Source organism: Notothenia coriiceps, unplaced genomic scaffold (genome assembly GCF_000735185.1).
Source record: "Notothenia coriiceps isolate Sejong01 unplaced genomic scaffold, NC01 NC01_scaffold00022444, whole genome shotgun sequence".
In the NCBI taxonomy this organism is placed as follows: Eukaryota; Metazoa; Chordata; class Actinopteri; order Perciformes; family Nototheniidae; genus Notothenia; species Notothenia coriiceps.
Genome location: NW_011355145.1, coordinates 19946 through 40831, shown reverse-complemented (window position 1 = coordinate 40831; position 20886 = coordinate 19946). Strand labels below are relative to the sequence as shown.

The 20886-nt window shown below is 41.6% G+C and overlaps 1 protein-coding gene across 1 annotated transcript in view; it reads left to right on the top strand.

Moving 5' to 3' along the window:
• The first annotated feature begins 8272 nt into the window (after positions 1 to 8272).
• trappc11 (trafficking protein particle complex subunit 11) overlaps positions 8273 to 20886 on the top strand; it is a 15285-nt gene continuing 2671 nt past the window's right edge. The window contains exons 1-18 of the mRNA XM_010781016.1: positions 8273 to 8625; positions 9269 to 9497; positions 10906 to 11075; positions 11441 to 11511; positions 12276 to 12390; positions 12755 to 12854; positions 13491 to 13564; positions 13912 to 14008; positions 14172 to 14305; positions 16010 to 16151; positions 16333 to 16420; positions 16516 to 16595; positions 17123 to 17201; positions 17453 to 17507; positions 17678 to 17823; positions 18667 to 18728; positions 19418 to 19550; positions 19794 to 19924. Coding sequence (XP_010779318.1) covers positions 9291 to 9497; positions 10906 to 11075; positions 11441 to 11511; positions 12276 to 12390; positions 12755 to 12854; positions 13491 to 13564; positions 13912 to 14008; positions 14172 to 14305; positions 16010 to 16151; positions 16333 to 16420; positions 16516 to 16595; positions 17123 to 17201; positions 17453 to 17507; positions 17678 to 17823; positions 18667 to 18728; positions 19418 to 19550; positions 19794 to 19924 — 1884 coding nt within the window. The 5' untranslated portion in view covers positions 8273 to 8625; positions 9269 to 9290. The remainder of the gene's footprint in view (positions 8626 to 9268; positions 9498 to 10905; positions 11076 to 11440; positions 11512 to 12275; positions 12391 to 12754; positions 12855 to 13490; positions 13565 to 13911; positions 14009 to 14171; positions 14306 to 16009; positions 16152 to 16332; positions 16421 to 16515; positions 16596 to 17122; positions 17202 to 17452; positions 17508 to 17677; positions 17824 to 18666; positions 18729 to 19417; positions 19551 to 19793; positions 19925 to 20886) is intronic.

The window sequence follows — 20886 nt, the reverse complement described above, 5'->3', positions numbered from 1 at the left end:
ATAGCTAGTAGAATTCTATTCTATATGAAATAACTAGGGTCAACCTTCGGTAAACGCAATGTAGTCGTACACATGTCAACATTTATACGTCACCACAAATAAACATTTAGTAAATCATATTGTGTGGTTAAGACACAATATAAATTCATTTAGAGACACGAAGAAATCAATACTAAAGCAAGTTATAGGACTGTTCGCGCCTCTAACTTTATAGATATATCGTAGGATATTCTCATATGTGTATACATATCTAGTAGTCATTGTTATTCATGAGTTTGTATCAAATATGCGTGACAACCTCACATACGTGTTTATAACTATCTACAGAACATTATTATTCTCCTCGGGACGCTGGGTTTCAAAAAGTAAGAGCACGTTATTGATGTCGGCAAACTACTTATACTATACAGTTATTTTGGAATCTTTTAGAACTTTACGAACTTTCCCTACACGTTTTATCAGTAATATATACGTCCAGAAATTTAATTGATAATCATCTCTTAGCTCTGCTCATTACCTTATATGAATATCCCGAGGAATATGATTATTATTTTATTACTTTAAGTTATTGTAACGAAAGTTGGTGGTCCACAGGTAAAGATAGTCGACACGTGGAAATATCCACATTTATGTCGGATAGATGTAACCTAGGTTTTTATTGTCAGTCGGGCTTCTCACACCTTAGGACGTTTCTCTGCATAGGCAACACTTTTCTTTGGACATTCTACAACAAATTAACGACTATCAAATACTAGGTGCAGGGCAAAGTCACACCGCCGTCGGAGCGAGTAGCAAACAGTTGCTTCAGAAGAGTAGTCCGCGACGGATATTTATCTCTTCGATCGCCGTCTATACATTATAAATACGTCGACTTTTGCACATAATGTTAGCGGCAATTACACTACTGAAAGTTTCTCTTTTTCTTCGTTCGGTCGTGAGCCTTATTTCATAATATGATAAAAAAAAATTTTACAAAAGCCAGATAAACAATTTCAGGTACTTTACAGGTTTTAGTTTTGCAATAAGACACAATGTATTTACGAAGATTGAAGGTGACGAAAGTAAACTACGTATAGTTGTAGTTACTACAGAAAGTATTTATGGCGGGGTTGATCTGTAGCTTTACAACGGTGAGAAGGGCACAATAAGCGCGAAGGGCCATCCGCTTTTCGAACGTCGGTAATTTGGGTCGACACACGTACAGTGTGCACCGTTTCGTGCGTCGGAGCGACCTAACAACAAAACATAGGAAGGCGCCATATTTGCAAATTTTGCCTCTGAACCTTGACAAGTGCATGTTTTAGGCTTATCAATTAATGTAATGTAATGTTATCAATTAATAACAGGAGGGGTCACAAAAAAGTAAATTAACTAAAGCCCTTTTTTTTATTATACCTACTTATGTTAATCATAAATCTATCGATCATAAATATATCGATTAGATTTGTGATTTGAACATTTGAAAATTAGGGTAGACATGTGGATATTATCCGGCTGAACAAAACGTGCATTTATCTAACAGGTTCGTTTTCACAGACCTTATTTCGAGCTATTTTCCAAAATCCTATGGAGAAATCCCATTGCTTTTTTGTCAAGGGAACCCATGTGCAGTTACTTCCGGGTTTTAGGACGCGTCACTGCACCACTATAACACACATGCTGCATGTGATATGCATAAACTTAAAAGCGGGCGGAGGATTTATTTCTTTGGAAATGTTATTTTAAATACAATTAAATCAAGTTATTTTGGTAAAACTAATGTAAAATATAACTCAAACAATATTAAAAAATATATATTTTACATTAGATTACATTGCATTTAGCTGACACTTTCATCCAAAGTGACTTACAATAAGTGCGTTCGACTAAGAAGATACAAACTTGAAGAAAACAGAATCATATAAGTACATCAGGTTTCATACATGTAGAGCCAAAAAATTTCAAGTGCTACTCAACTAGCTTTAGATAAGCCAGTCCTTTATTAGTATATAAGTGCTTTGTTAGTAATTGTATTGCTCGAAGTGGAGTCGAAAGAGATGAGTTTTTAGTCTGCGCCGGAAGATGTGTAAGCTTTCTGCTGTCCTGATGTCAATTACATTTTTTTTTTTTATGTTTTCAAATATTCTTTTTTAGAATATCTTAGACCCTCAGAGAAGGCCTAGAGAGCCTTGACGGCTGGCCACTGATCGGGCCTGTCGGTACCTTGCAACTGCCTCGGGACTCCCCCAGGATAAAATATCCCGGAAGGCCTCTGTGAAGCTAACAATTGAGCGGCCCGACCAAGTAAGGAGGCAGAGGCAGAACGTACTGATACAACCCAGTCAGGTCCGCCCCTGGCCAACTTGGGGCCCCAAGCGACATTGTGAGATGAGGCCCCCCCACCAACCGACAGGAGTGAAAATTTTTTTTTCCAAACAAAGTAGGCTACTTTGCAAATATAATTCCTGTTTATTATTATTATCAACACTGGAGGGGTCCCATTGCAGCGTACGTCGTCCTCCGGAGCTATCCCGTCGCCACCTTCTTGCCCGACCTTTTGCCCGGCCTCCTGAGTTCTCCAGCCGTGGTCTTCGCCCTCGAGCCCGGCCCCCTGACTTTTCCAGCTGTTGCCTTCGCCCTCATGCCCGGCCCCCTGAGTTCGGCCGCTGTGGCCTTCGCCCCACCATGAACTCTGCTTTGCCCATTTAAACAACCTCCTGTTCCTCTGCCTTGCCTCTGGGCTGTCCAGACCCGTCCTCCGGACCCCCTCCACCCACCCTTTTCGAAGTTTGGACTTTGTTTGGACATCTGGAATATTTCCCTTGAGGGGGCGGTTCTGTCACGATCTTGGTGTTATGTCACGGTCATGGGCGTAGCAAGCATCCTCAATGTGGGTGGGACAATTTGACGGGGGGTTTGGGCAGGTGGTGATTTTTTTTTAAATCTTGAAATTAAATGGATCTATCTGATGCATTTTGAGAGCAAAGTTAGGGACTAAATCTATGGATACATCTCTCAACAACACCCATGTGAAACAGCACTGTTTAAAACAGACTTACTTTTTCTTTATGCATATTTTACAAATCACTCCCCTTTTAAACTGTATTTTTGTTTTACTGTCCTAAAGTATGAGTTGGAATTATTTTATACCTGTTATTCTCTTGTTTTTTATAATGATCATATAAAAGGTGTGCCTTTGAAATACTTGTTTACATGAGATAACTTAGACTAAAGTCAACGATCTAAACACTCCTTTACCTCCCTGAGCTGACGTTATAAGATGTTGTCTGACAGGAGAGAGCTCTCCTCCTCCTTGTTGTAGAGACAACTCCTTATGTACGTTAGCGCTCTCTCGTTCACTCTCTCTATCGCTCACACAAAATGCGCTCGTCGTGCCACACAGCCGAGTTATTACACACAAAGACCCAGAATAACTTTTAATGCTGTGTCCTATTCTTTTCTATGGCTTTATTGTATGATATGACGGATGAACAGATCGCCACTGGGCTTACAACTAAAGACACAGCTACGCACAGAACGCAGCATGTGTACAGCTCATGTGTATGGCTCTGAGAATCTGCCTTGGTACAAAGTAGCAGTCTCCCTTCATGTTGGTCACGATCGTTTTTGGTATGTTATCTTCCTCGTGTTACTCATGTATATCCTTGCCATGTTTATGTTGATCAGCTTTTGTTTATTAAAGCTCTCTNCCCAAATCTCTAAAAACGGGGGTAGCCTACAACGGAGCTGATCCAGATTTGCATCCGATATGACGTAATATCGGAAATGTGGACCCACGGCACTATCAGAAAGTTCTGATAGTGCCGTGGGTCCACATTTCCGATATTACGTCATATCGGATGCAAATCTGGATCAGCTCCGTTGTAGGCTACCCCCGTTTTTAGAGATTTGGGTACGGAGAAAAAGAGAGAGGGTTTTATTTTCTGACGCTGTGTGAGTTCCCTGACACAGCGGCATGCGTTGAAGCTTGCCGGCGGGCGTGTCTGAAACTCGACTAACAACCAATCACATGAATCTCCCGCCCCTGACACACAAGCAGCAGTTTGATTGGCTAGAGCTTGTACTGGCATATGATTCAATTGGCTGACGCTTCTGCCGAGGCTTCAAAAGTTGAACATTGCTCAACCTTTGCAGCGAGCCACGCCAGCAAAGCTCCGCTTTGCTTCCCACAATGCAGTTCGGCGAAAAGTGACGTCACCCCATTCAAAGTGAATGGTGAAGCTTTCAACGCACGCCGCTGTGTACGGGCCGTTACACACCGGGGACCAGACACGCACACATAGACATCAAAGTGGGCTTGAGCCCCTGCCCCTTTTCTTCCTCCAGACAAAGTGCCCTTTTTTCCCCCTTTTTTTCTTTTTTATAAATGAATATATCTACTGCTGTTTGCGCAAAGTTTGCCTTTCCAAAAATATATTGATTGAATACAACATTTCAATATCAGGTCGGGAGATTAGACTGTGAAGTTCCTTAGCTCTCCCTCCCTCCACGTCTCCTGCACAGCGGTGCAGACATCAGTCCCTTCAGACAGAGAGGTAGCAGCACCTCCCACTTTACTGTCCCATGTTATGCCGGTTTTTCTTGGCTTATTTTGAAGGTGATTAACAAATTACTAAACTGCCAGTGCCTCGAGTGTACAGCTAATTAGCTAAAAGACAATAACAAATATAGTTAACTGAGGTATAGGCTACTAGCTCATGGATAAGTTAGCTCCAGGTTTAGCTAAGGCAATTTATCATGTTGATTGTATGCCCATTAACTATAGTTAACACCTAATTTGCAGTTACTAGTTTTATTTCCATTAGAGTGAAAGAAAACATGGAAGCAAAATAGACCAAAATAACAAGTACATGAAAAACCGATATGTTTGCCTGCAATGTCCTTAAACAGTAACTTCACAATTTGTATTGTTGGCTGCTCATTTAATAACTATTAATTTGACTAGTTTATTGTCTGCTCTTGTGCTTAGTGAACACTAAAGAAGACCATTGTCTCTGTGTTTGCTGATTATTTTTGTAGAATTCTGTTGAGTATTAAACAATTGCTTGAGTGTGAGGGTATTACAAATAAACGGTCAGTAAGTCAGAGATGTGCAACTATATTTAACTTTTTGTTTTAAAACATTTTTTTATAAATGATTATGGGAAGTGCTCTTTTTCTCACTTGAGCAGCCGCCCCCCAAAATGTCTGTGCACTTCCCTGCCGGGGACATATATCTATAAAAGACATCCAAAAGTACATTTTGCATGATAGGTCCCCTTTAAGTCTAAGATAGCCATAAGTATATTTCTTTATTTAGAGATTAATGTGTTTGGTGTGGAAGATTTCCTTACATAGCCTACGTTTTTGTCATGTTAAATATCACTTTTCCACGCACAACTCCCTATCAACTCTATAGCCGCAGTGAGCAGAGACGGAGACAGCTCTAGCGAAACTTGTGTGCGTGACTTCCGCTCCACGTTACTCCATCAGCACTGACATGAGCTCCATCTGATGAATATTTGAATAACGTCCCGTGGGAGGCCTGGGAACTGAGCTCTCTTCCCCCCGACTGAAGCGACTCCTCTACATTCCAGAACATGCTATTCTGTCCATGTTCTCAGCACTGAATACAAGCCTGTCCACAGTTAATGGAAGTATTTCAGTCCTCTTCACCTACAGCCACTCCTCTCCCAACGTGCCGCTGCTCTTTAATTATAGCTGAGTCCAAGGCGCACTCACCAGACGTCATTCGAAAAATATTCAATCTGCAGCGGGTTTACGTTCGACAGCTACCAAGGTCTAAAACAAGGTAGCCTATGAATATTTTTAAATTAAATCATTTGGCGCTGCTTTAGTTCGGCTCACGCAAAAAGCCAATTACCACCATTCCCAAGTGTAATTCACATTACCTTTAACAAGGTAACACGCAGTTTGCCAATGGCAAGTGAGGCGCAGTGTGTTCCGCCGCAGGAATAATAATGCGAAACATTTCCAAACTTTTAACGTAAGAGGATATTATTGTATTAAATCATCTCTACCTTTTTCTGAAACATTTTGGGTTTAGTATTTTTTTTTTAATTGTGCCTACCTATAGGCAAGCGGACTAAAAATCATTTCACGACGGGGGTGCATAATTTGACACAACACCAGAACGTCCCGATGGCCAGTCCGCCACTGCCTATAGGTAGAACCGTCAAAGTGCGAGATTTTCTCAATGGAGTTTGGCTTGTCACTTTTCATGCAGGACACAGTCGGGGTTTATGGTACACCGTAAAGCACCATCACCTACAGTAACGCTGATTCACTGCATGATCCTCCCCACCCTGTCCAACTACACCAAAACCACATCGTCATCTACATCTCTAGAACTGCGACCAGCCAAAGGGTCGCATACAGGGAGTCCTTATCTAACCTTATCTGAAGGTTAAATAGCTAATCAGACAGTCGGCTATATTAAAACAACTGCTACCTATTAGAGCACCAAACAGAGAGATGTAGCGTGGAGACTCACCTTCAGACAGGCAGGGGCACCGCCCGCTCCTCGGATGCTGTCCCATGCTGCAGCCTGCTCATGTCCTCTGGAGCAGGGGCTGTGCTGCTGAGCAGGGCAGGAGCACAGGAAGCTGCAGGGCATCTGTCGGGCTGCTCCATAGGATACTCCTGCTGCAGACCTAAATGTAGCATTTGTTTATGCAGAGAGTCAGCTGAGCTCCACGCAGCCTCATGTGCTGTTTTATTCCCTCCTTTATTCCCCCATTCTAACTATATCCAGAACACAAAACATGTATCAAGTTAATTATTTAGATAAATAGAGTGTTTTTCAATTAAATGGGTTTTGCACAATAAAAAAAAAAACGCAAACATAACAGATAACAAAATGTGCAAGAGGCAAAAAACCCATTTACCTAAATAATGTTAAAAATCACAATGTTATACAAAACACAAGGACAATATACAAACAATTACTTGTGTAAAATGGCAAACTTTAAGAACAACATATACAATACTTAAAACTTCAAGAGAATAACACTGATGTGAATATGAAAACCAGGCATCTACCGTGGTCGGATAATTGTTCAGGTGTTTTTAATGCAGCGAGGTACAGTTATTTGTTATGATTGATATATTTTAATAATTTTAGTATATTTTTTAGTTGTTTGAAAACAAATATTGTTATCAGAAGTACACTGCAAGTGTTATTTAATTTCTCCTGAGAACCCTATCAGTGATAGGGTTTAGTTTGAACCTGGAACCAATGTGTGCATATGCCAGAGCTGAATCTTTTTTGTTTTTAATTGTATCTATCCGTTTTTCTGTACCTCATGTAATCCTTCTTGACAAGAACTTTGAATCCCTGAAAACACTAATTCTAGATCTCAAACGGATTTCTCAACAACTATTTATTAGACCAATCTTTTTCTTTACAACCAACATAACACACCTCCTGGATAATTTATGGTTTTTCCTCCCATTTTTTAGCAGCCAGACAGCACTGCCCTTCTTCTTCCCTGCTCAGAAGATATACAAAACGTGCAGGACCTGAGTTGTTCTGCTGCACCTCAAGCAGATACAACATCTTCACCTTTTAAGGCGCTGCAACATGTCATCTTGGGAAATGTCTTGCATGAAGTGGTGCTCAAACATTCAGTGCAATACTCCTCCACACAGGGCACCAAGCTGCAGCACAGAGCCCCACAGGAAGTCATTTCTGCCTGGGGCCAAACTGTTTCACTCCTCCCACAGAGCATCACACTGTCAACAGACTGGCCATTGGACTCCCCCCCTAAGCAGCCATAAACCCACACCAAACTGTGAAATACGGACTTTACTTACAATAACTTGTGCAATTATCAAAACTCTGCAATACTATGTCATAATAATTTAAAAATAACTGATAAACATGAAACACATCTCATATGTTATCAAAACTAAATCACATAAACCATACATTGCAATACTACTGTACATGTTTTTACATATTTGCTGTTGTTTTATATCGCAATACAATATCCACATTTTTACTTATATAGGTTATGCATGTATATTTTATTATTTATTGTTATTAGGCCTATATTCTCTATATTTCTGGTTTAGATTGATTTGTATTCTTCATGGAAGCTGTGTCGAGCTGGAGGAATATTATTTTGATCATTATTAGTCTTAATTATTCTCCAAATTATTTTGAGTCGTTTTTCACTGCCTTCTTTGTTTAAAGATAATGTACTGACTGTCATCTGCAAATAATGACGTTTGTCAGTGAGTGCTTTATTTTGAAAAGCAGAACCGGAGGTGTTATTAAAGGTCCGTCACCGATAGCTAACAAGCTAGTTGTTGTTGCTTCATCAACAGCTTCTAGATGAGCTAACTATTATTTTGTGCTTCTGTCTAATGTGGCAAGTCGGTGATTGACATAGCCGTGGGACGTTGCCCATCGTTGGGACCTGGGTGGAACTAGGCCAGGAGGCCTGAAGCTAAACGGGCATTTGCCAGTTACACTTTAACCTCACCCACAGCTAACCTCTCTTGCTAGCGTTTACTTTGAACAACAGCACATCCCAACCGCCTATGAAGTGCAGCTAGCTAACTCTACCGAGTTAGCTGTACCTAACCCCATTACCAGTCCTTTGAAGTAATGCACCTGAGGTAACGTCATGTTGTTTGATGTATCGTTTTTATTGAGGCTAGTAGCGTTAGCCGAGTCGGGTTATTCCACTTCCGCTTTTCTTCCTAACGGCTTCTGTATTTACTTTGCCAACAAAAAAAATGTGTCACTCTAATTTTGATTAGCTAATATAAGTGTCCGTGTCATATAATTTGTAAATCCCAGTGAGCTTGGGTTTAACAGGATGTAAACAATTCACCTGTCACCATTAGCAGCTACCTAGCTCTTAGCTCAGCTAATGCTAAGCTTTAAGTCTTGTGACCTGCAGGGTGATCTGCTGTTCATGTTGGTGGTTCAATGACAACTTTGTTTTGAAATTCCCTTTTTGATAATTGTACCCCCCCTTTTTTTGTAAAAAATTGTGTTTTCTGTATGTTGCGTTGTTGGTGGAGCTGTGTGCAATTGACAATAACGCTTTTTTTTATTTGGAAAAAAAAGTATATTATGTAATAACTACTTGTTATCCCTTAAATATATAAACTGAAAAACATCCCAATTATTTTTAGAACATCTCTAAGCTCATTTAATAGACATTTCTAACATGCTGTAGCTTTGTATTCAGTACAGTAAGATCATCTCATAAAATATTTTTCTTTTACAGTAATGTTGTTTTGTCCTGTGTAGGTGGATCCATTGATAACCCATCATGATGGCAGGTTCCCAGTGGGAGCTTCCTCCAGAGCTATGTTGTCGTCCCATGGCCTTCGTGGCTCTAACCGGTCTGGATGTGGTTTATAATGCCGTGCACCGGGCCATCTGGGACGCCTTCTGCGTCAACCGGCGAGCTGACAGAGTTCCCATCTCTTTCAAAGTCCTCCCAGGAGACCATGAATACCCCAAATGTCGCACTAAGGTGAGCAGTAGATGGAGATAAGAGTTTTTTTCCTTATTTTACAAACAAATTCCTCTTACTGTGTTTGTGTATGCATCGTTATATACAAAATCTAATTTATTGTATGTGTAAACGTGCTGGGCAATAATCCTGTTTTGGATTCTGTAATCCATGTACTTAAAAACACAATAAAATATCCCAACAAACTCAACTTACAGTATAACATTTATTTGCTTACTTGCGAATCATCTCCATCTGTGTTAAGATTAAGGGTGCAAAAAACAAATTATTTCCTTTATCGAAAATACTTAAATTATGAATTTACTATCAAAACAGTAGGAGATCATTTTTGTATCAATGAACTTAGGCTGGAGCCACACGAGGACAATAACGCAAACGGACCGAAATTGATATCAAAAAAGTCTTCCGTCCACACGCAACAGGCAGTTGGCGGGAGTTGAACTCTGACGTCAGTGTCGAGCCGTTAGTGGCCGACTCCGCCTAATAAGGGCTTCTCGGCAACTCTGCAGAATCCTATGGGTGACGTCACTGACCCTACGTCCATTTATATATACAGTCTATGGTCCGTTCACACGAGACCGCTCGAAAGCGCTGGAGACGCTGTAGTACATATGCCGGGCCTGTAAGTGGCGCTGTACTACTGCCACAAAAGCAGTGAAGAAGACTTCCCGCTCATGGTTGTCATGGTCGCCCTTCTGTTTATTCTCCGCTATGGACGGTCTGGCTCTTTTTCTCCCTCCCCGGGGCAAGCGTTTGCTCCTACTCTAAATCTCTCCGGTTAGTCCACCAGCAGATGACAAACAAACACCCACCTCTCCGCCTCTTCCAAGGGACGAGGAGGCCGTGCAGCAGAGTTTCAGTTAGATTTTTTTTCGCCGTCCGTTAAAGTTGAAATCTTCCGGACAAAATTAGAAAAGTGCCGGTCAAAGGTCTTCTTTGTTATTCATTGAGCTTTAAAACAAATGAATAACGACTCTATATAATAAAATAAGAATAAAAAACGGAGCCTCTCTTTTCCTCCCCCTCTTCTGACAGCCCGGCAGCTGATCTCTGAGCAGGAGAGGCGGGGCTATTGCTTCAACGTTATCAGGACATGATCGTATAGGCGTAAACACGGAGCCGTTTGCCCCCCCAGAGCGTTTCGTTTGCAGATCTACCCACCTTGGGACCCGTTATCGTTTTCTGCGTTTCCATGTCGGCCTCGTGTGGCCGAACCGTCTATCTGATAGTGAACTGTAGCAGATACGACCGTTATCGTCCTCGTGTGGCCGGGGCCTAAGTGTTTCAGTTTTAACTAAGATGTTGGAAAAACACCAAATAAATCCAGTTGTGAAGTCCCCATGTGAGATAAGCGCTGCAGTCTGTTCAGTATGTATCTTTACCAGTTGTTCTCTGTCTGTCTGTGTAGCGGACATCCTATGAGTGGTACATCCCTAAAGGCATCCTGAAAACAGGATGGATGCATAAACACCTGAACCTGGTACCAGCTCTGGTTGTTCTGTTCTACGAGCTGGACTGGGACGACCCAACATGGAAAGAGAAACAATCTGAATGTGCCACTAAAGTGGAGATTGTAAGGTAGGTGAACATTATTTTAGTTTTTAGAAAGGATGTTAATGGGTGACTAGGGTTAGAGTGCTGGTTGATGCCTCAGGCTTCTGTTTGATCAGGCTTACCATCATCCACTTACACTTATTATGTTGACAAAGTAATAACTTTGGATAAATGCTAGGTAATGCATCTCTGCCAGAAGACTGTTGTTGTAGCATTGTTAAAGATGTTTGTAATTCCACTTTATTCAATGACTTATAGCTTTAAAACCTGGGATATAGTGTACAAGAAAAGCATTGGGAATGGACACTATCCTGCAGGTCATCTCTTCACACCCCTAGCAGAAACATAACAGCAGCACATTTATCTGCAGTCATCTGTGTTGTCTTTAGGACCAGCCTTCAGGGCAGGAACACCAAGGTGGCTGTAGTTCTGATCCAGAAGAAAACTCCTCTACCTCCAGGTAAACATACCTACTTTTGCTCTTTTTCTCTTTCCTGCTTTAAGTCACTGCTTCTCCCATCAGCCTCAATGCCAGCCTGCATGGCCATTCTTCAGATCAACATTGTCAGAAAGAGCAGCTAATATTGGCAACGACAGCCTCTGCTAGTAGAGTGCAGAGCACAGGAGAGGTAGAAAGGGAAAGGGGAGAAGCTAGCACAACAGCAAACAACAGCAAACACAGAATACATGGAATAGAGTGCACTTGAAATGGTTCAATTGAATATGTTGCCTTGTTTTTTCCAATGCAATGGTAGGGTAAATATTGTGTTTCCCTGCTTTCCTTTCTGGCGGGAGCAGTACAATAATGTCTGGTACATTTCATTAACGAGGCTCCAATGTGTTCTGAAAAACTCAAACATTTGATCAGCTCTGTAATGATCTCAAAACTCAGCATAACCTCTTGTGAATCATATCATTATAACTGATGAAGCTTTAGACATTAGGCGGCTAATGTTAAATGACTGCATTTCTACGCTGTACTTATAGAACACTTGTATATCTTTGAGACCAATCAAAGCTCTTTTGCACCACAAGAGAGCATTTGCCCACACACTGCTAGCCATGCCTTAGGGATCTATTTGGGGTTTAGTATCTTGCCCATGCTCAAATATTAACCACAGGAGCCAGGGGTTGAACCACTGACCACTCTACTTCCTGAGCCACAGCCTGCACAGCAACTTGACAGCTTCTCATCTATGTTACACCCCTTGTGTTCCTGCCCAGGAGAGGACCTGGTGGCTTCAGAGAGGGCAGCGACTCTTTGTAACGCCTGTGATCTGTCCGGCAAGAGTCTGTTCGTGCTGCCACACACCGACCACTTAGTGGGCTACATCATAAGGTAGTTGCCATCTCACTAATGCCATATGAATACATATTTTTCAATGTATGAGAAATCATCCAAATGGCTCTCCACTTGAATTCAATGGAAATGGTGTTTTTAATTGAAGAGCTTAGCTGAGAAAACCATAACAGTGGGAAACAATGCATTCGTGGATTTTCAATTTTGCAAACATTTGCCACACAGTGATGTAAATATATTTTCTAAATGCATTCTTATTCATATTGTGAAACCAATAGTCCATTAACCTTTGTGCAGTCTTCACACAAGGAGATGCATGTCTAACAGGTGCAGCAAATACAAAACGGGAACATTTCTTCCAGATGATGTGTGTGTTAATGTGATCGTCCCTGTAATTCTGCAGGTTGGAGAATGCTTTCTATGAACACTCTCAGACATACTACTACACTGAGATCCGCCGAGTCAAATCCCATAAAGAGTTCCTCAACAAGACAACACATCAGGTAACAGTGCAACCCAACTAGAGCAGATGTAACTACAGTTTCTACAGGTTAGCATATTTTTTCATCTAGTTCCCTGCTCAAAGTCAACTGTATTGAACGCTCTTTATAGTAAGATGCCTAAAATAAGGTCTGTGGTAAACACAAGCTGAAGAGATTTTCATAAAATACACCAGTAATTACCCGGCTGTTGTATTTTCAAAGCTTCTATATGTCTTAAAAAACAGTGGCTGTGAAGAAGTGCCTAAATACTGTAAGACTACTGAACGTCATCATGCCAAACATTAGCCTCCTTTAGCTTAGCATGATGTAGTTAATTTAGGACATTGCAAAAGCTTTTTACTGCTTTTTATTGCATTTTTGCTTCAAAAATGATAAAAGTAGTTATTTAATATGTGGAGACTCTCCTGATGAACTCTATAGGTGTAAGTTTCATAAGCATGTGTCTGCCACAGAGCTTATTTTCTGCAATATACAATGGAAAAATCCCATCGCGAAGGGAGCCCTTCACTTAAAGTGATGCTAACTTCTGGGTCGGACAGCAAATATACATCATCACTGCACCACACTGAGCTGTTCTGAAAAGCCCGCTCCTCACAGAGTCCTTGTTTCTCTTTTGTCCCCCTTTGATGTTCCCAGCTGCTGTTTGTCAGACACCAGTTTAAAATCGCCTTCCTCAGTGAGCTGAAACAGGACACCCAGAATGCTCTCAAGTAAGTCTGAGCCTATAAATGAATGATGGACTGTTCTTTGGTGTTGGTTGCGATCAGTTCCGGATAGGAATCGATGAGACATCACACTTATCAAAGGCGGGTTGAATTCAAACAAATCCAGTTTCCCTGTTTGTTGTCTTAACTGAAAATATAAAAGGAACTGTGGCTTCCTACTTAAAATACAATTTGAAAGGATCCTGGCTAATATATATCTTAATTGTTTGACCTGTATGGTTTATCCTAGCTGTCCCTCTTTCTCTTATTAATTGTGAGGTTTGTATTGCACATGTAATACGACAGACTCCAAGCCCTCAAACAAAGTGTTGAATGATTGTTTGTGTGTTTAGGTACTACAGAACTGCATACAGTCTGGTTCATGAGCTCCGGGCCCACGAGACCAACATGTTGGAGATCAAAACTATGGCTGGATTCATCAACTATAAGGTACGTTTTGGACCGTCTGTAGGAAAATGATTTGACACAAAGAATGTGATTCAACTTGGGGGCTTCGTGTCTCATGATTGGAACAGTTAAGGATTCAGCCCAAACCAGTTGGAAGTCTTTTGTTACTGAGCGTTAATCACCTTTTTTGTCTCTCTCTCTTCAGATCTGCCGCCTGTGTTTCCAGCACAACACTCCTCTAGATGCCATCGCTCAGTTCAGGAAGCACATCGACCTGTGCAAGAAGAAGATCGGCAGCGCTGAGCTGGCCTTCGAGCACTCTGCATGGATGTCTAAACAGTGAGGATACATACTGGAATATACTTTATTAGAAATGATAGAAACTAAACATTGAATAAATAGGTTCTATCTACCTTGCTGCATTTAAAACAAATCTTTCTTAAAGGTCCCATGTCATGGCCATTTCTACTGATCATAATTCCATTGTTGAGGTCTACTAGAATAGATTTATATTGTTTAATTTTCCAAACTCACATTGGTTTCTCATACAGCATCTCTGTATAGTATGTGTATTCACTCTCTGTCCTTAACGGCTTGTTGGAGCTCCGTCTTTGCGGTGTGTTCCAGTGCGACACATGGCCAAGACGCAGGAGAACACGGCGACGCAACAGTCGGCGTCGGCGAATTCTCTGGTGACTGCTTGGTGCGTCAGGGCCTTTAGAGTTTTACTCGCTACAGGGTGTACTTTGAGGGTTTGTGAATCTGCAGACCGTTTACATGCAGAAAAAGCTTCATAACACACAAGGGGACGAGTAATAACCAGAAAAGCATGACATGGGACCTTTAAACAATAAAGCAGGAGTTACGCACGTTGCTGAGGATGCCCCAGCCTTGGTGTTTTTTTATGTGCTGTAAGTGTGTTTATTTACCTCCCAATAACACATTCCCACACTCACTCTTTTCCCGGAAAGATTTCACTTTCCACAATTCGTGCTGGGTGTGTGGGATGGCGATGGGACTAACCCTAATCAAGCTCTGTGAAGTGTGAAGTTATCCAGAACACAACCGGAAGTCCTGTTGTTGTTTATACAAAATAAAAGCACTGATAAAACAACTACAAGGACATCTGAATATGCACGAGCTCCCGGAATAATCATATGTTTGAATCACTTACCTACCAATATAATGTTATTTAAAAAAAATCTGGGCAATTTCATTTTTTAGTGTCTCATAAGGCGCTTTCACACCGGAGTACTTTTCCCAGTATAGTTCCGATAGTTCTTGACATTTTGCGTTCACACCAAAAAAATCCGGAACTAGAACTTAGTTCATGAGAACCTTTTCATCCCCTTTTTAGTCCCTGCTAGAGAGCAGGTACTTTCATGGGAGAAAAAGGTTCCCATTTCTGATTGGCTGGGCGGATTGCAAACCACGCCCCGTGAAACTCGGAAAAGTTTTGTGAAGCCGCCATTTTATTTGCTGGCATAAGCATTATTAGCATTAGCCCAGCGCACAAACGCAGAGAGACTAACTTATGGCAACACAAAAACAAACATGGGCGCGGTGGAGTAAACCCAAGCAGCAGAAGAAGAAGTGACGTCAGCGGCTTCATTTGCCTAATCCTTCCCCACGAATCTGCTCTTTAGTTCTGATGAACTAAGTTCATCAGAACTAAGTACTGGGAACTAAGTACAGCAAAGTACTTGGTGTGAAAGCGTCTATTAAGTAATTAACATTAGCTCCACATTTCCCAGCTGTGATGAACAGGTTAATGCACCAGTAATCATTATCCAGTCATTTAATATGATTCTGAAATGGGTCATTATGCATAAGATACTTTTACCCTGGTAATAAGTATAGTTTGATGCCAAAACTTCTGTACTTTCACTTACATTTTGATTGTTGGACATAAACTTGTTGTCTTCGTAACATTTGGTATGGGTACTTTCACTGAAGTAAAACATCTGAATACGTCTCTCTCCACTGGGAGCCTGTATGTCTTAACCCTAACCCTGTCTGTTTGTTCCTCTTTGCTTTCCACAGGTTCCAGTCGTTTGGCGAGCTCTTTGATGAAGCCATAAAGCTGGGTCTGACAGCAATCCAGACCCAGAACCCTGGCTTCTACTACCAGCAGGCGGCCTGTTACAGCCAGGACCGCAAACAGCTGGCCCAGCAGCTCTGTCAGGTGAGACAGCTGCTGTGACTGCCCATCAGAGGGTTCATACCTGCTGCACACAGCCAGCTGTCATGGATACATCATGTTGAACATATGGAGTGACAGAAATAGCTGTGTGAAAATTGAGATTAAGATTTGAATTGCTTATGACAATAAAGTTTTCTTGAAACTTTGAAACTGGTTGTTCCAGGCGAGTCTTCCCAGCCCTGAACCAGTGGACACCCAGAGTGGGGGACTGGACTTCTACGGCCAGAGAGCATGGAGACAAGGACACCAGAGTACGTACACACACATACACACACACACACACACACACCAAACACACTGTGTTAGAATTTTACGGCTAATGGCTCCTGCTTTTTTGTATCTCCAGGTATTGATCCTCCAGATGCCGAGAAGGAGAAGACGGGGATTCTGGCCCAGCAGATGAAAGAGAGAGATGTGCCACACTCTGTAAGAGCACACAGCTGTGGCCATAATGTAGCTCACTGCTTCCCTATTCTTCATGCCTTCAGTTAGAACATTTCAAACCACTGGCACTATCTGTCTGTCTATCTATCTATCTGACTATATGTCATTTTAGCATCTTCTGGTGGTGTTTCAATCCCTGTGAAATGTGTGCACTTTCTGCAACAATGTTAGTTCAAAAGCATCTTGTTTCTTTTTTGCACTGGGGAGCGCCAAAGTAACATTTCTGAAATCCTGCACACAGTGGCTTTTTATACCAATACACAGAATTCTTACAACAAAACTTGAAATTCTGTGTGAGTTACTAAGTTTAAAATGATTGAAAGGTGGTCAGTGTTGTGCTTTGATTGTAGAAAGTATGGTAGTAGCAATGTTTTCATTAGGAGAAACCTAGGGAGCAAAAGGCTCCTCTGTCTTCAAAAATACACATATTGTATCTTTGTCACCACAGCTCAGATTCATTATGTGCTACTGCTGTATTGAAGATGCTCCTCCATGTCTCTGCCCAATAGGAGCTGATTATAGCACTCCTCAGTAATGCTGTCGCCCAGTTTAAGAAGTACAAGTGCCCCCGGATGAAGAGTCATCTCAGTGAGTATCATGGAGCTCCCTCAGTGCCTCCAGTCATTGAAGTGTCTTCATTTGACTGCTGGTATCTGCTGTTGTGAGTTCATCAGTGCATTCACTGATCAGGTAGACATGCTGATGCTTTGGTGTAACATGTGAACATTTCTCACATTATGTGGATGCAGTCTGATAAAGTGAGCTCATCAAAGCATCCTTTTTGATCATTACATTGTTGCCCTGGTTTTGTTTTAACCTTAACTTTGTTTATTTTGTAGTGGTGCAGATGGGAGAGGAATACTACCATGCTAAAGACTACACCAAATCCCTAAAGTAAGAGCTTGCAGTGACGCTACACCTGAAGTATAGCCATGCATGCACGTGTGGATGGTTGTAAGCGATGAGCCAGTCTGGAGATGTATTTTGCAAACAGCACTAGGTAGGTTGTTTCCTTAACGTGTGTTTGTGAGCAAGACATCTGAGTGTGTGTGTGTGTGTTGCAGGCTGCTGGACTATGTGATGTGTGACTACCGCACAGAGCGATGGTGGGCCCTCCTGAGCGCCATCCTGACCACAGCGCTGCGCTGTGCTTATCTGATGGCCAGTGTTAAAGACTACATCATATACTGCATGGAGCTGCTGGGCCGGGGTAAGGCGTTGTTCATCTCTGCTGCCATGAAGCTAATGCACATTTTGACCAGGCTTTTCTAACCTCACCTGTTTTTGGTTGAAACGTTTAGCGATGCAACATGTGTGTAAATCATACAACAAGGATTTATCATGATATTTCTTTATCTTATTAGTTTAGTTTATGGTTTCATGGACAGTCCCCATTAATGAACTGTAACAAAAACAGCAGCTTTAGCCAACATGGCTGATTTCCAGCTGTTGTCCCCAGCCAGATGATAATAGGCACCCTAAGAGCACAATACATCACAATCATTAGTAAAGAAGAAAGACAAGAAGATCGAGGAGATAGGATACAGGAGAACATTCAAATGAAACTGTAAAACCACAGGTACAATGTGGGACATACAAGCACATGCCATGTCATTAGTGAAAAAACAGAAGAACATTTTTCAAGAACAAGTAAATGACAAAAGAAGTCATTCTTGGTCCTGTGGAATCATGAATGATTGATTTAGTTGATCAGAAGAAGTTGAGATCCCTGGAGAATTATCTCTGAAAACATAGAATACACATGTATTTAGAACAAAAGAACCACCATCACCTCATTTTAATTTATATTCAACTCATTATTTTATAATACAACTGATATTTAAGTGGACCACAAGCCAGTGGAAGAACATACCACTCACACAATGTTGTACTGTGTACAGTAAAGGTTGTTTTCATTTGCCAGTGCCTGAGACAAATGTCCATTTGATGTCCATTTCATGGACGATAAAGTATTCTGAGTCTGAAAAGGACCTGACAGCAATGTAATGGCATTAGGTGGAAGAGGTGATGGTTGAGTCATTCTCTCTTGCAGCTTCAACCTTGAAGGAGGAACAGAAGTTGAGGATTGAGAAGAACCTCCTCAAAGTCCTGAAGGTGAGTAGAAGAGCTCAACACAACATGCTCATTCAGGCACTGAGACACAGCACCATGTTGCGGTGGGGGGAGGCTGTGAGCATGCAGGAACTGTGGACCTCATTCTATCATTACGCTTGTATTTAGATCTCTCTGTCTGTATACACAAACGGAAAGATTGACAATAAAGTTGACTTTTGAAGTTAGCCGTTACAGGAATATCATGTGAAACCGTCATACAAGTTATTGTAAAGTTAAATTGTCACTGTCAATGAATAATTGTAGCTATTTCCTACCAATAGGTATGTGAGTATGTAAAGCCTTAAACTGTTTACATGTCTCTAAAAAAGAACCTAAAGAATGGAGACTGGCACAGTATCTAGTATGCGAGGTTGAGGAGATAGAAAGTCAGAGACAGTGCTCTTACTGATTGATTGATTGATTGATTGATTGATTGATAGGATCTGTGGAGCCATCTAAATAGTTCAAGTGGTTTATTACTTGCTCTGTTTAGGATCAAACCAACTGAGAATGGATGCAGAATACATGGTGTCATACAGTGTGGCTGAACACTTGTATACGCTTGTGATTTCTGTTTTCCTTGCCTTTGAAATAACCCCCCGTTTATCACCCTTGTTTACCAGTACTCTGCTCATTGAATTCTGTGGCCCACACAGCAGAGCACTTGTTGATCCTAGTCTTTGTTCCAGAACGAGGTCCCTGAGGCTGAGCCGGAGTGTGACCCCTCCTCCGTCACTGCAGCCCGCTCGCTGTGGAACGACCGCATGGCCCTGGCCGGATCCAATGAATTAACTATCGAAGTGCAGGATTATATCCCATTCAGTGAGTACACTCAACCAACCACTCACAGGAACCCCAAATGTCTGCTATTGCTTAAGAAACCACTGCTTTAAGATCATTATAATGTAATACAAACTGCAAACAATTGCCTGAGGTCGATAATAAATCTCCTAAAACTATTTTAGTGTGGCACACATTCCCAAAAAGTAGTGCGATATCTTTTCTTTCCAAACATCTGGTATAATGATTGTGCTGAGAGGATGTTGTCTCTCCTCCTGACTCCAGTCCAGTGTAAGGCCAGGTTCCACTCTCCCAGTTTCCACGTGGACCAGCCTGTCCAGCTGAAGGTGTTCCTCCGAGCCGACTGTCCTCACCCTGTGTCCTTCAACAAGCTGTCTGTCAGCCTCAGTAACCAGGTACGCTCTACACATGGAAGGTCTGATCAAAACAAATGTTTACTACACCAGCAGGTTACACGGTATCACAAAGGAAGAAGCTCCACATAACTTTGAATCTAATAATAGCTACAACTGCTGTGATCCATCTCATATATCCAGCAATTCATTAAGATGATGTTTGGGTTAACACATTGAAGATGAAAGTTAAATGCAGCTTTTTTTTATCATACATTTTGTATTGCAACACCATCAACCAACAAATCACAACATAATACAAAACAGGTTGCAAAAAACATTTAGATTGATCCTATCCTACCCTCCATCTAACATGAACAATGAGGGTCAGGTACCAATCCCATTCTATCTGCTCTATGACCATTTCAGACATATCCAGAATACTAATGTTTTGGGTTTTTTGAAGCACCCGTAACTTTAAGTGCATCCCAATCCGATTCTTGTCCCAAATTGGATATTTCCCTATCCCATGCTTTCATGCCCTTATGTAGGCATATCTTTCTGAGAGTTAAGATTGTTATATATAAATGACTCGTTAAGGAGCACTCTGCACCCAACTCAGAATAGGGTGGTCTTTCAAATCTGACCCAAATGGAACCCCATAGGCTTTACAGGCAGACCTTATGTTAAAGTCAAAGAAAAGAGATTCAACATTGTATTGAGAGAGCAGTTTCTGAAAGTCAAGCATATCATCCTCCCGATGAATGTCCTGAAGAGTTGTATTACCTTTGTCCTCCCAGGCTTTGTTGGTAAATGGTTTGCTCACAGTTAAGAGGAGATTATTGTTCCATAAAGGACATGACCTACTGTACACCACACACTCTTAACGTTTAGGAATCAGAGCACTTTAGGTGGATAGATAGATAGATACTTTATCGATCCCATCCATCCATCCATCTTCTCCCGCTTATCCGTGGTCGGGTCGGGGAGGTAGCAGTTCCAGCAGAGAGCCCCAAACGTTCCTT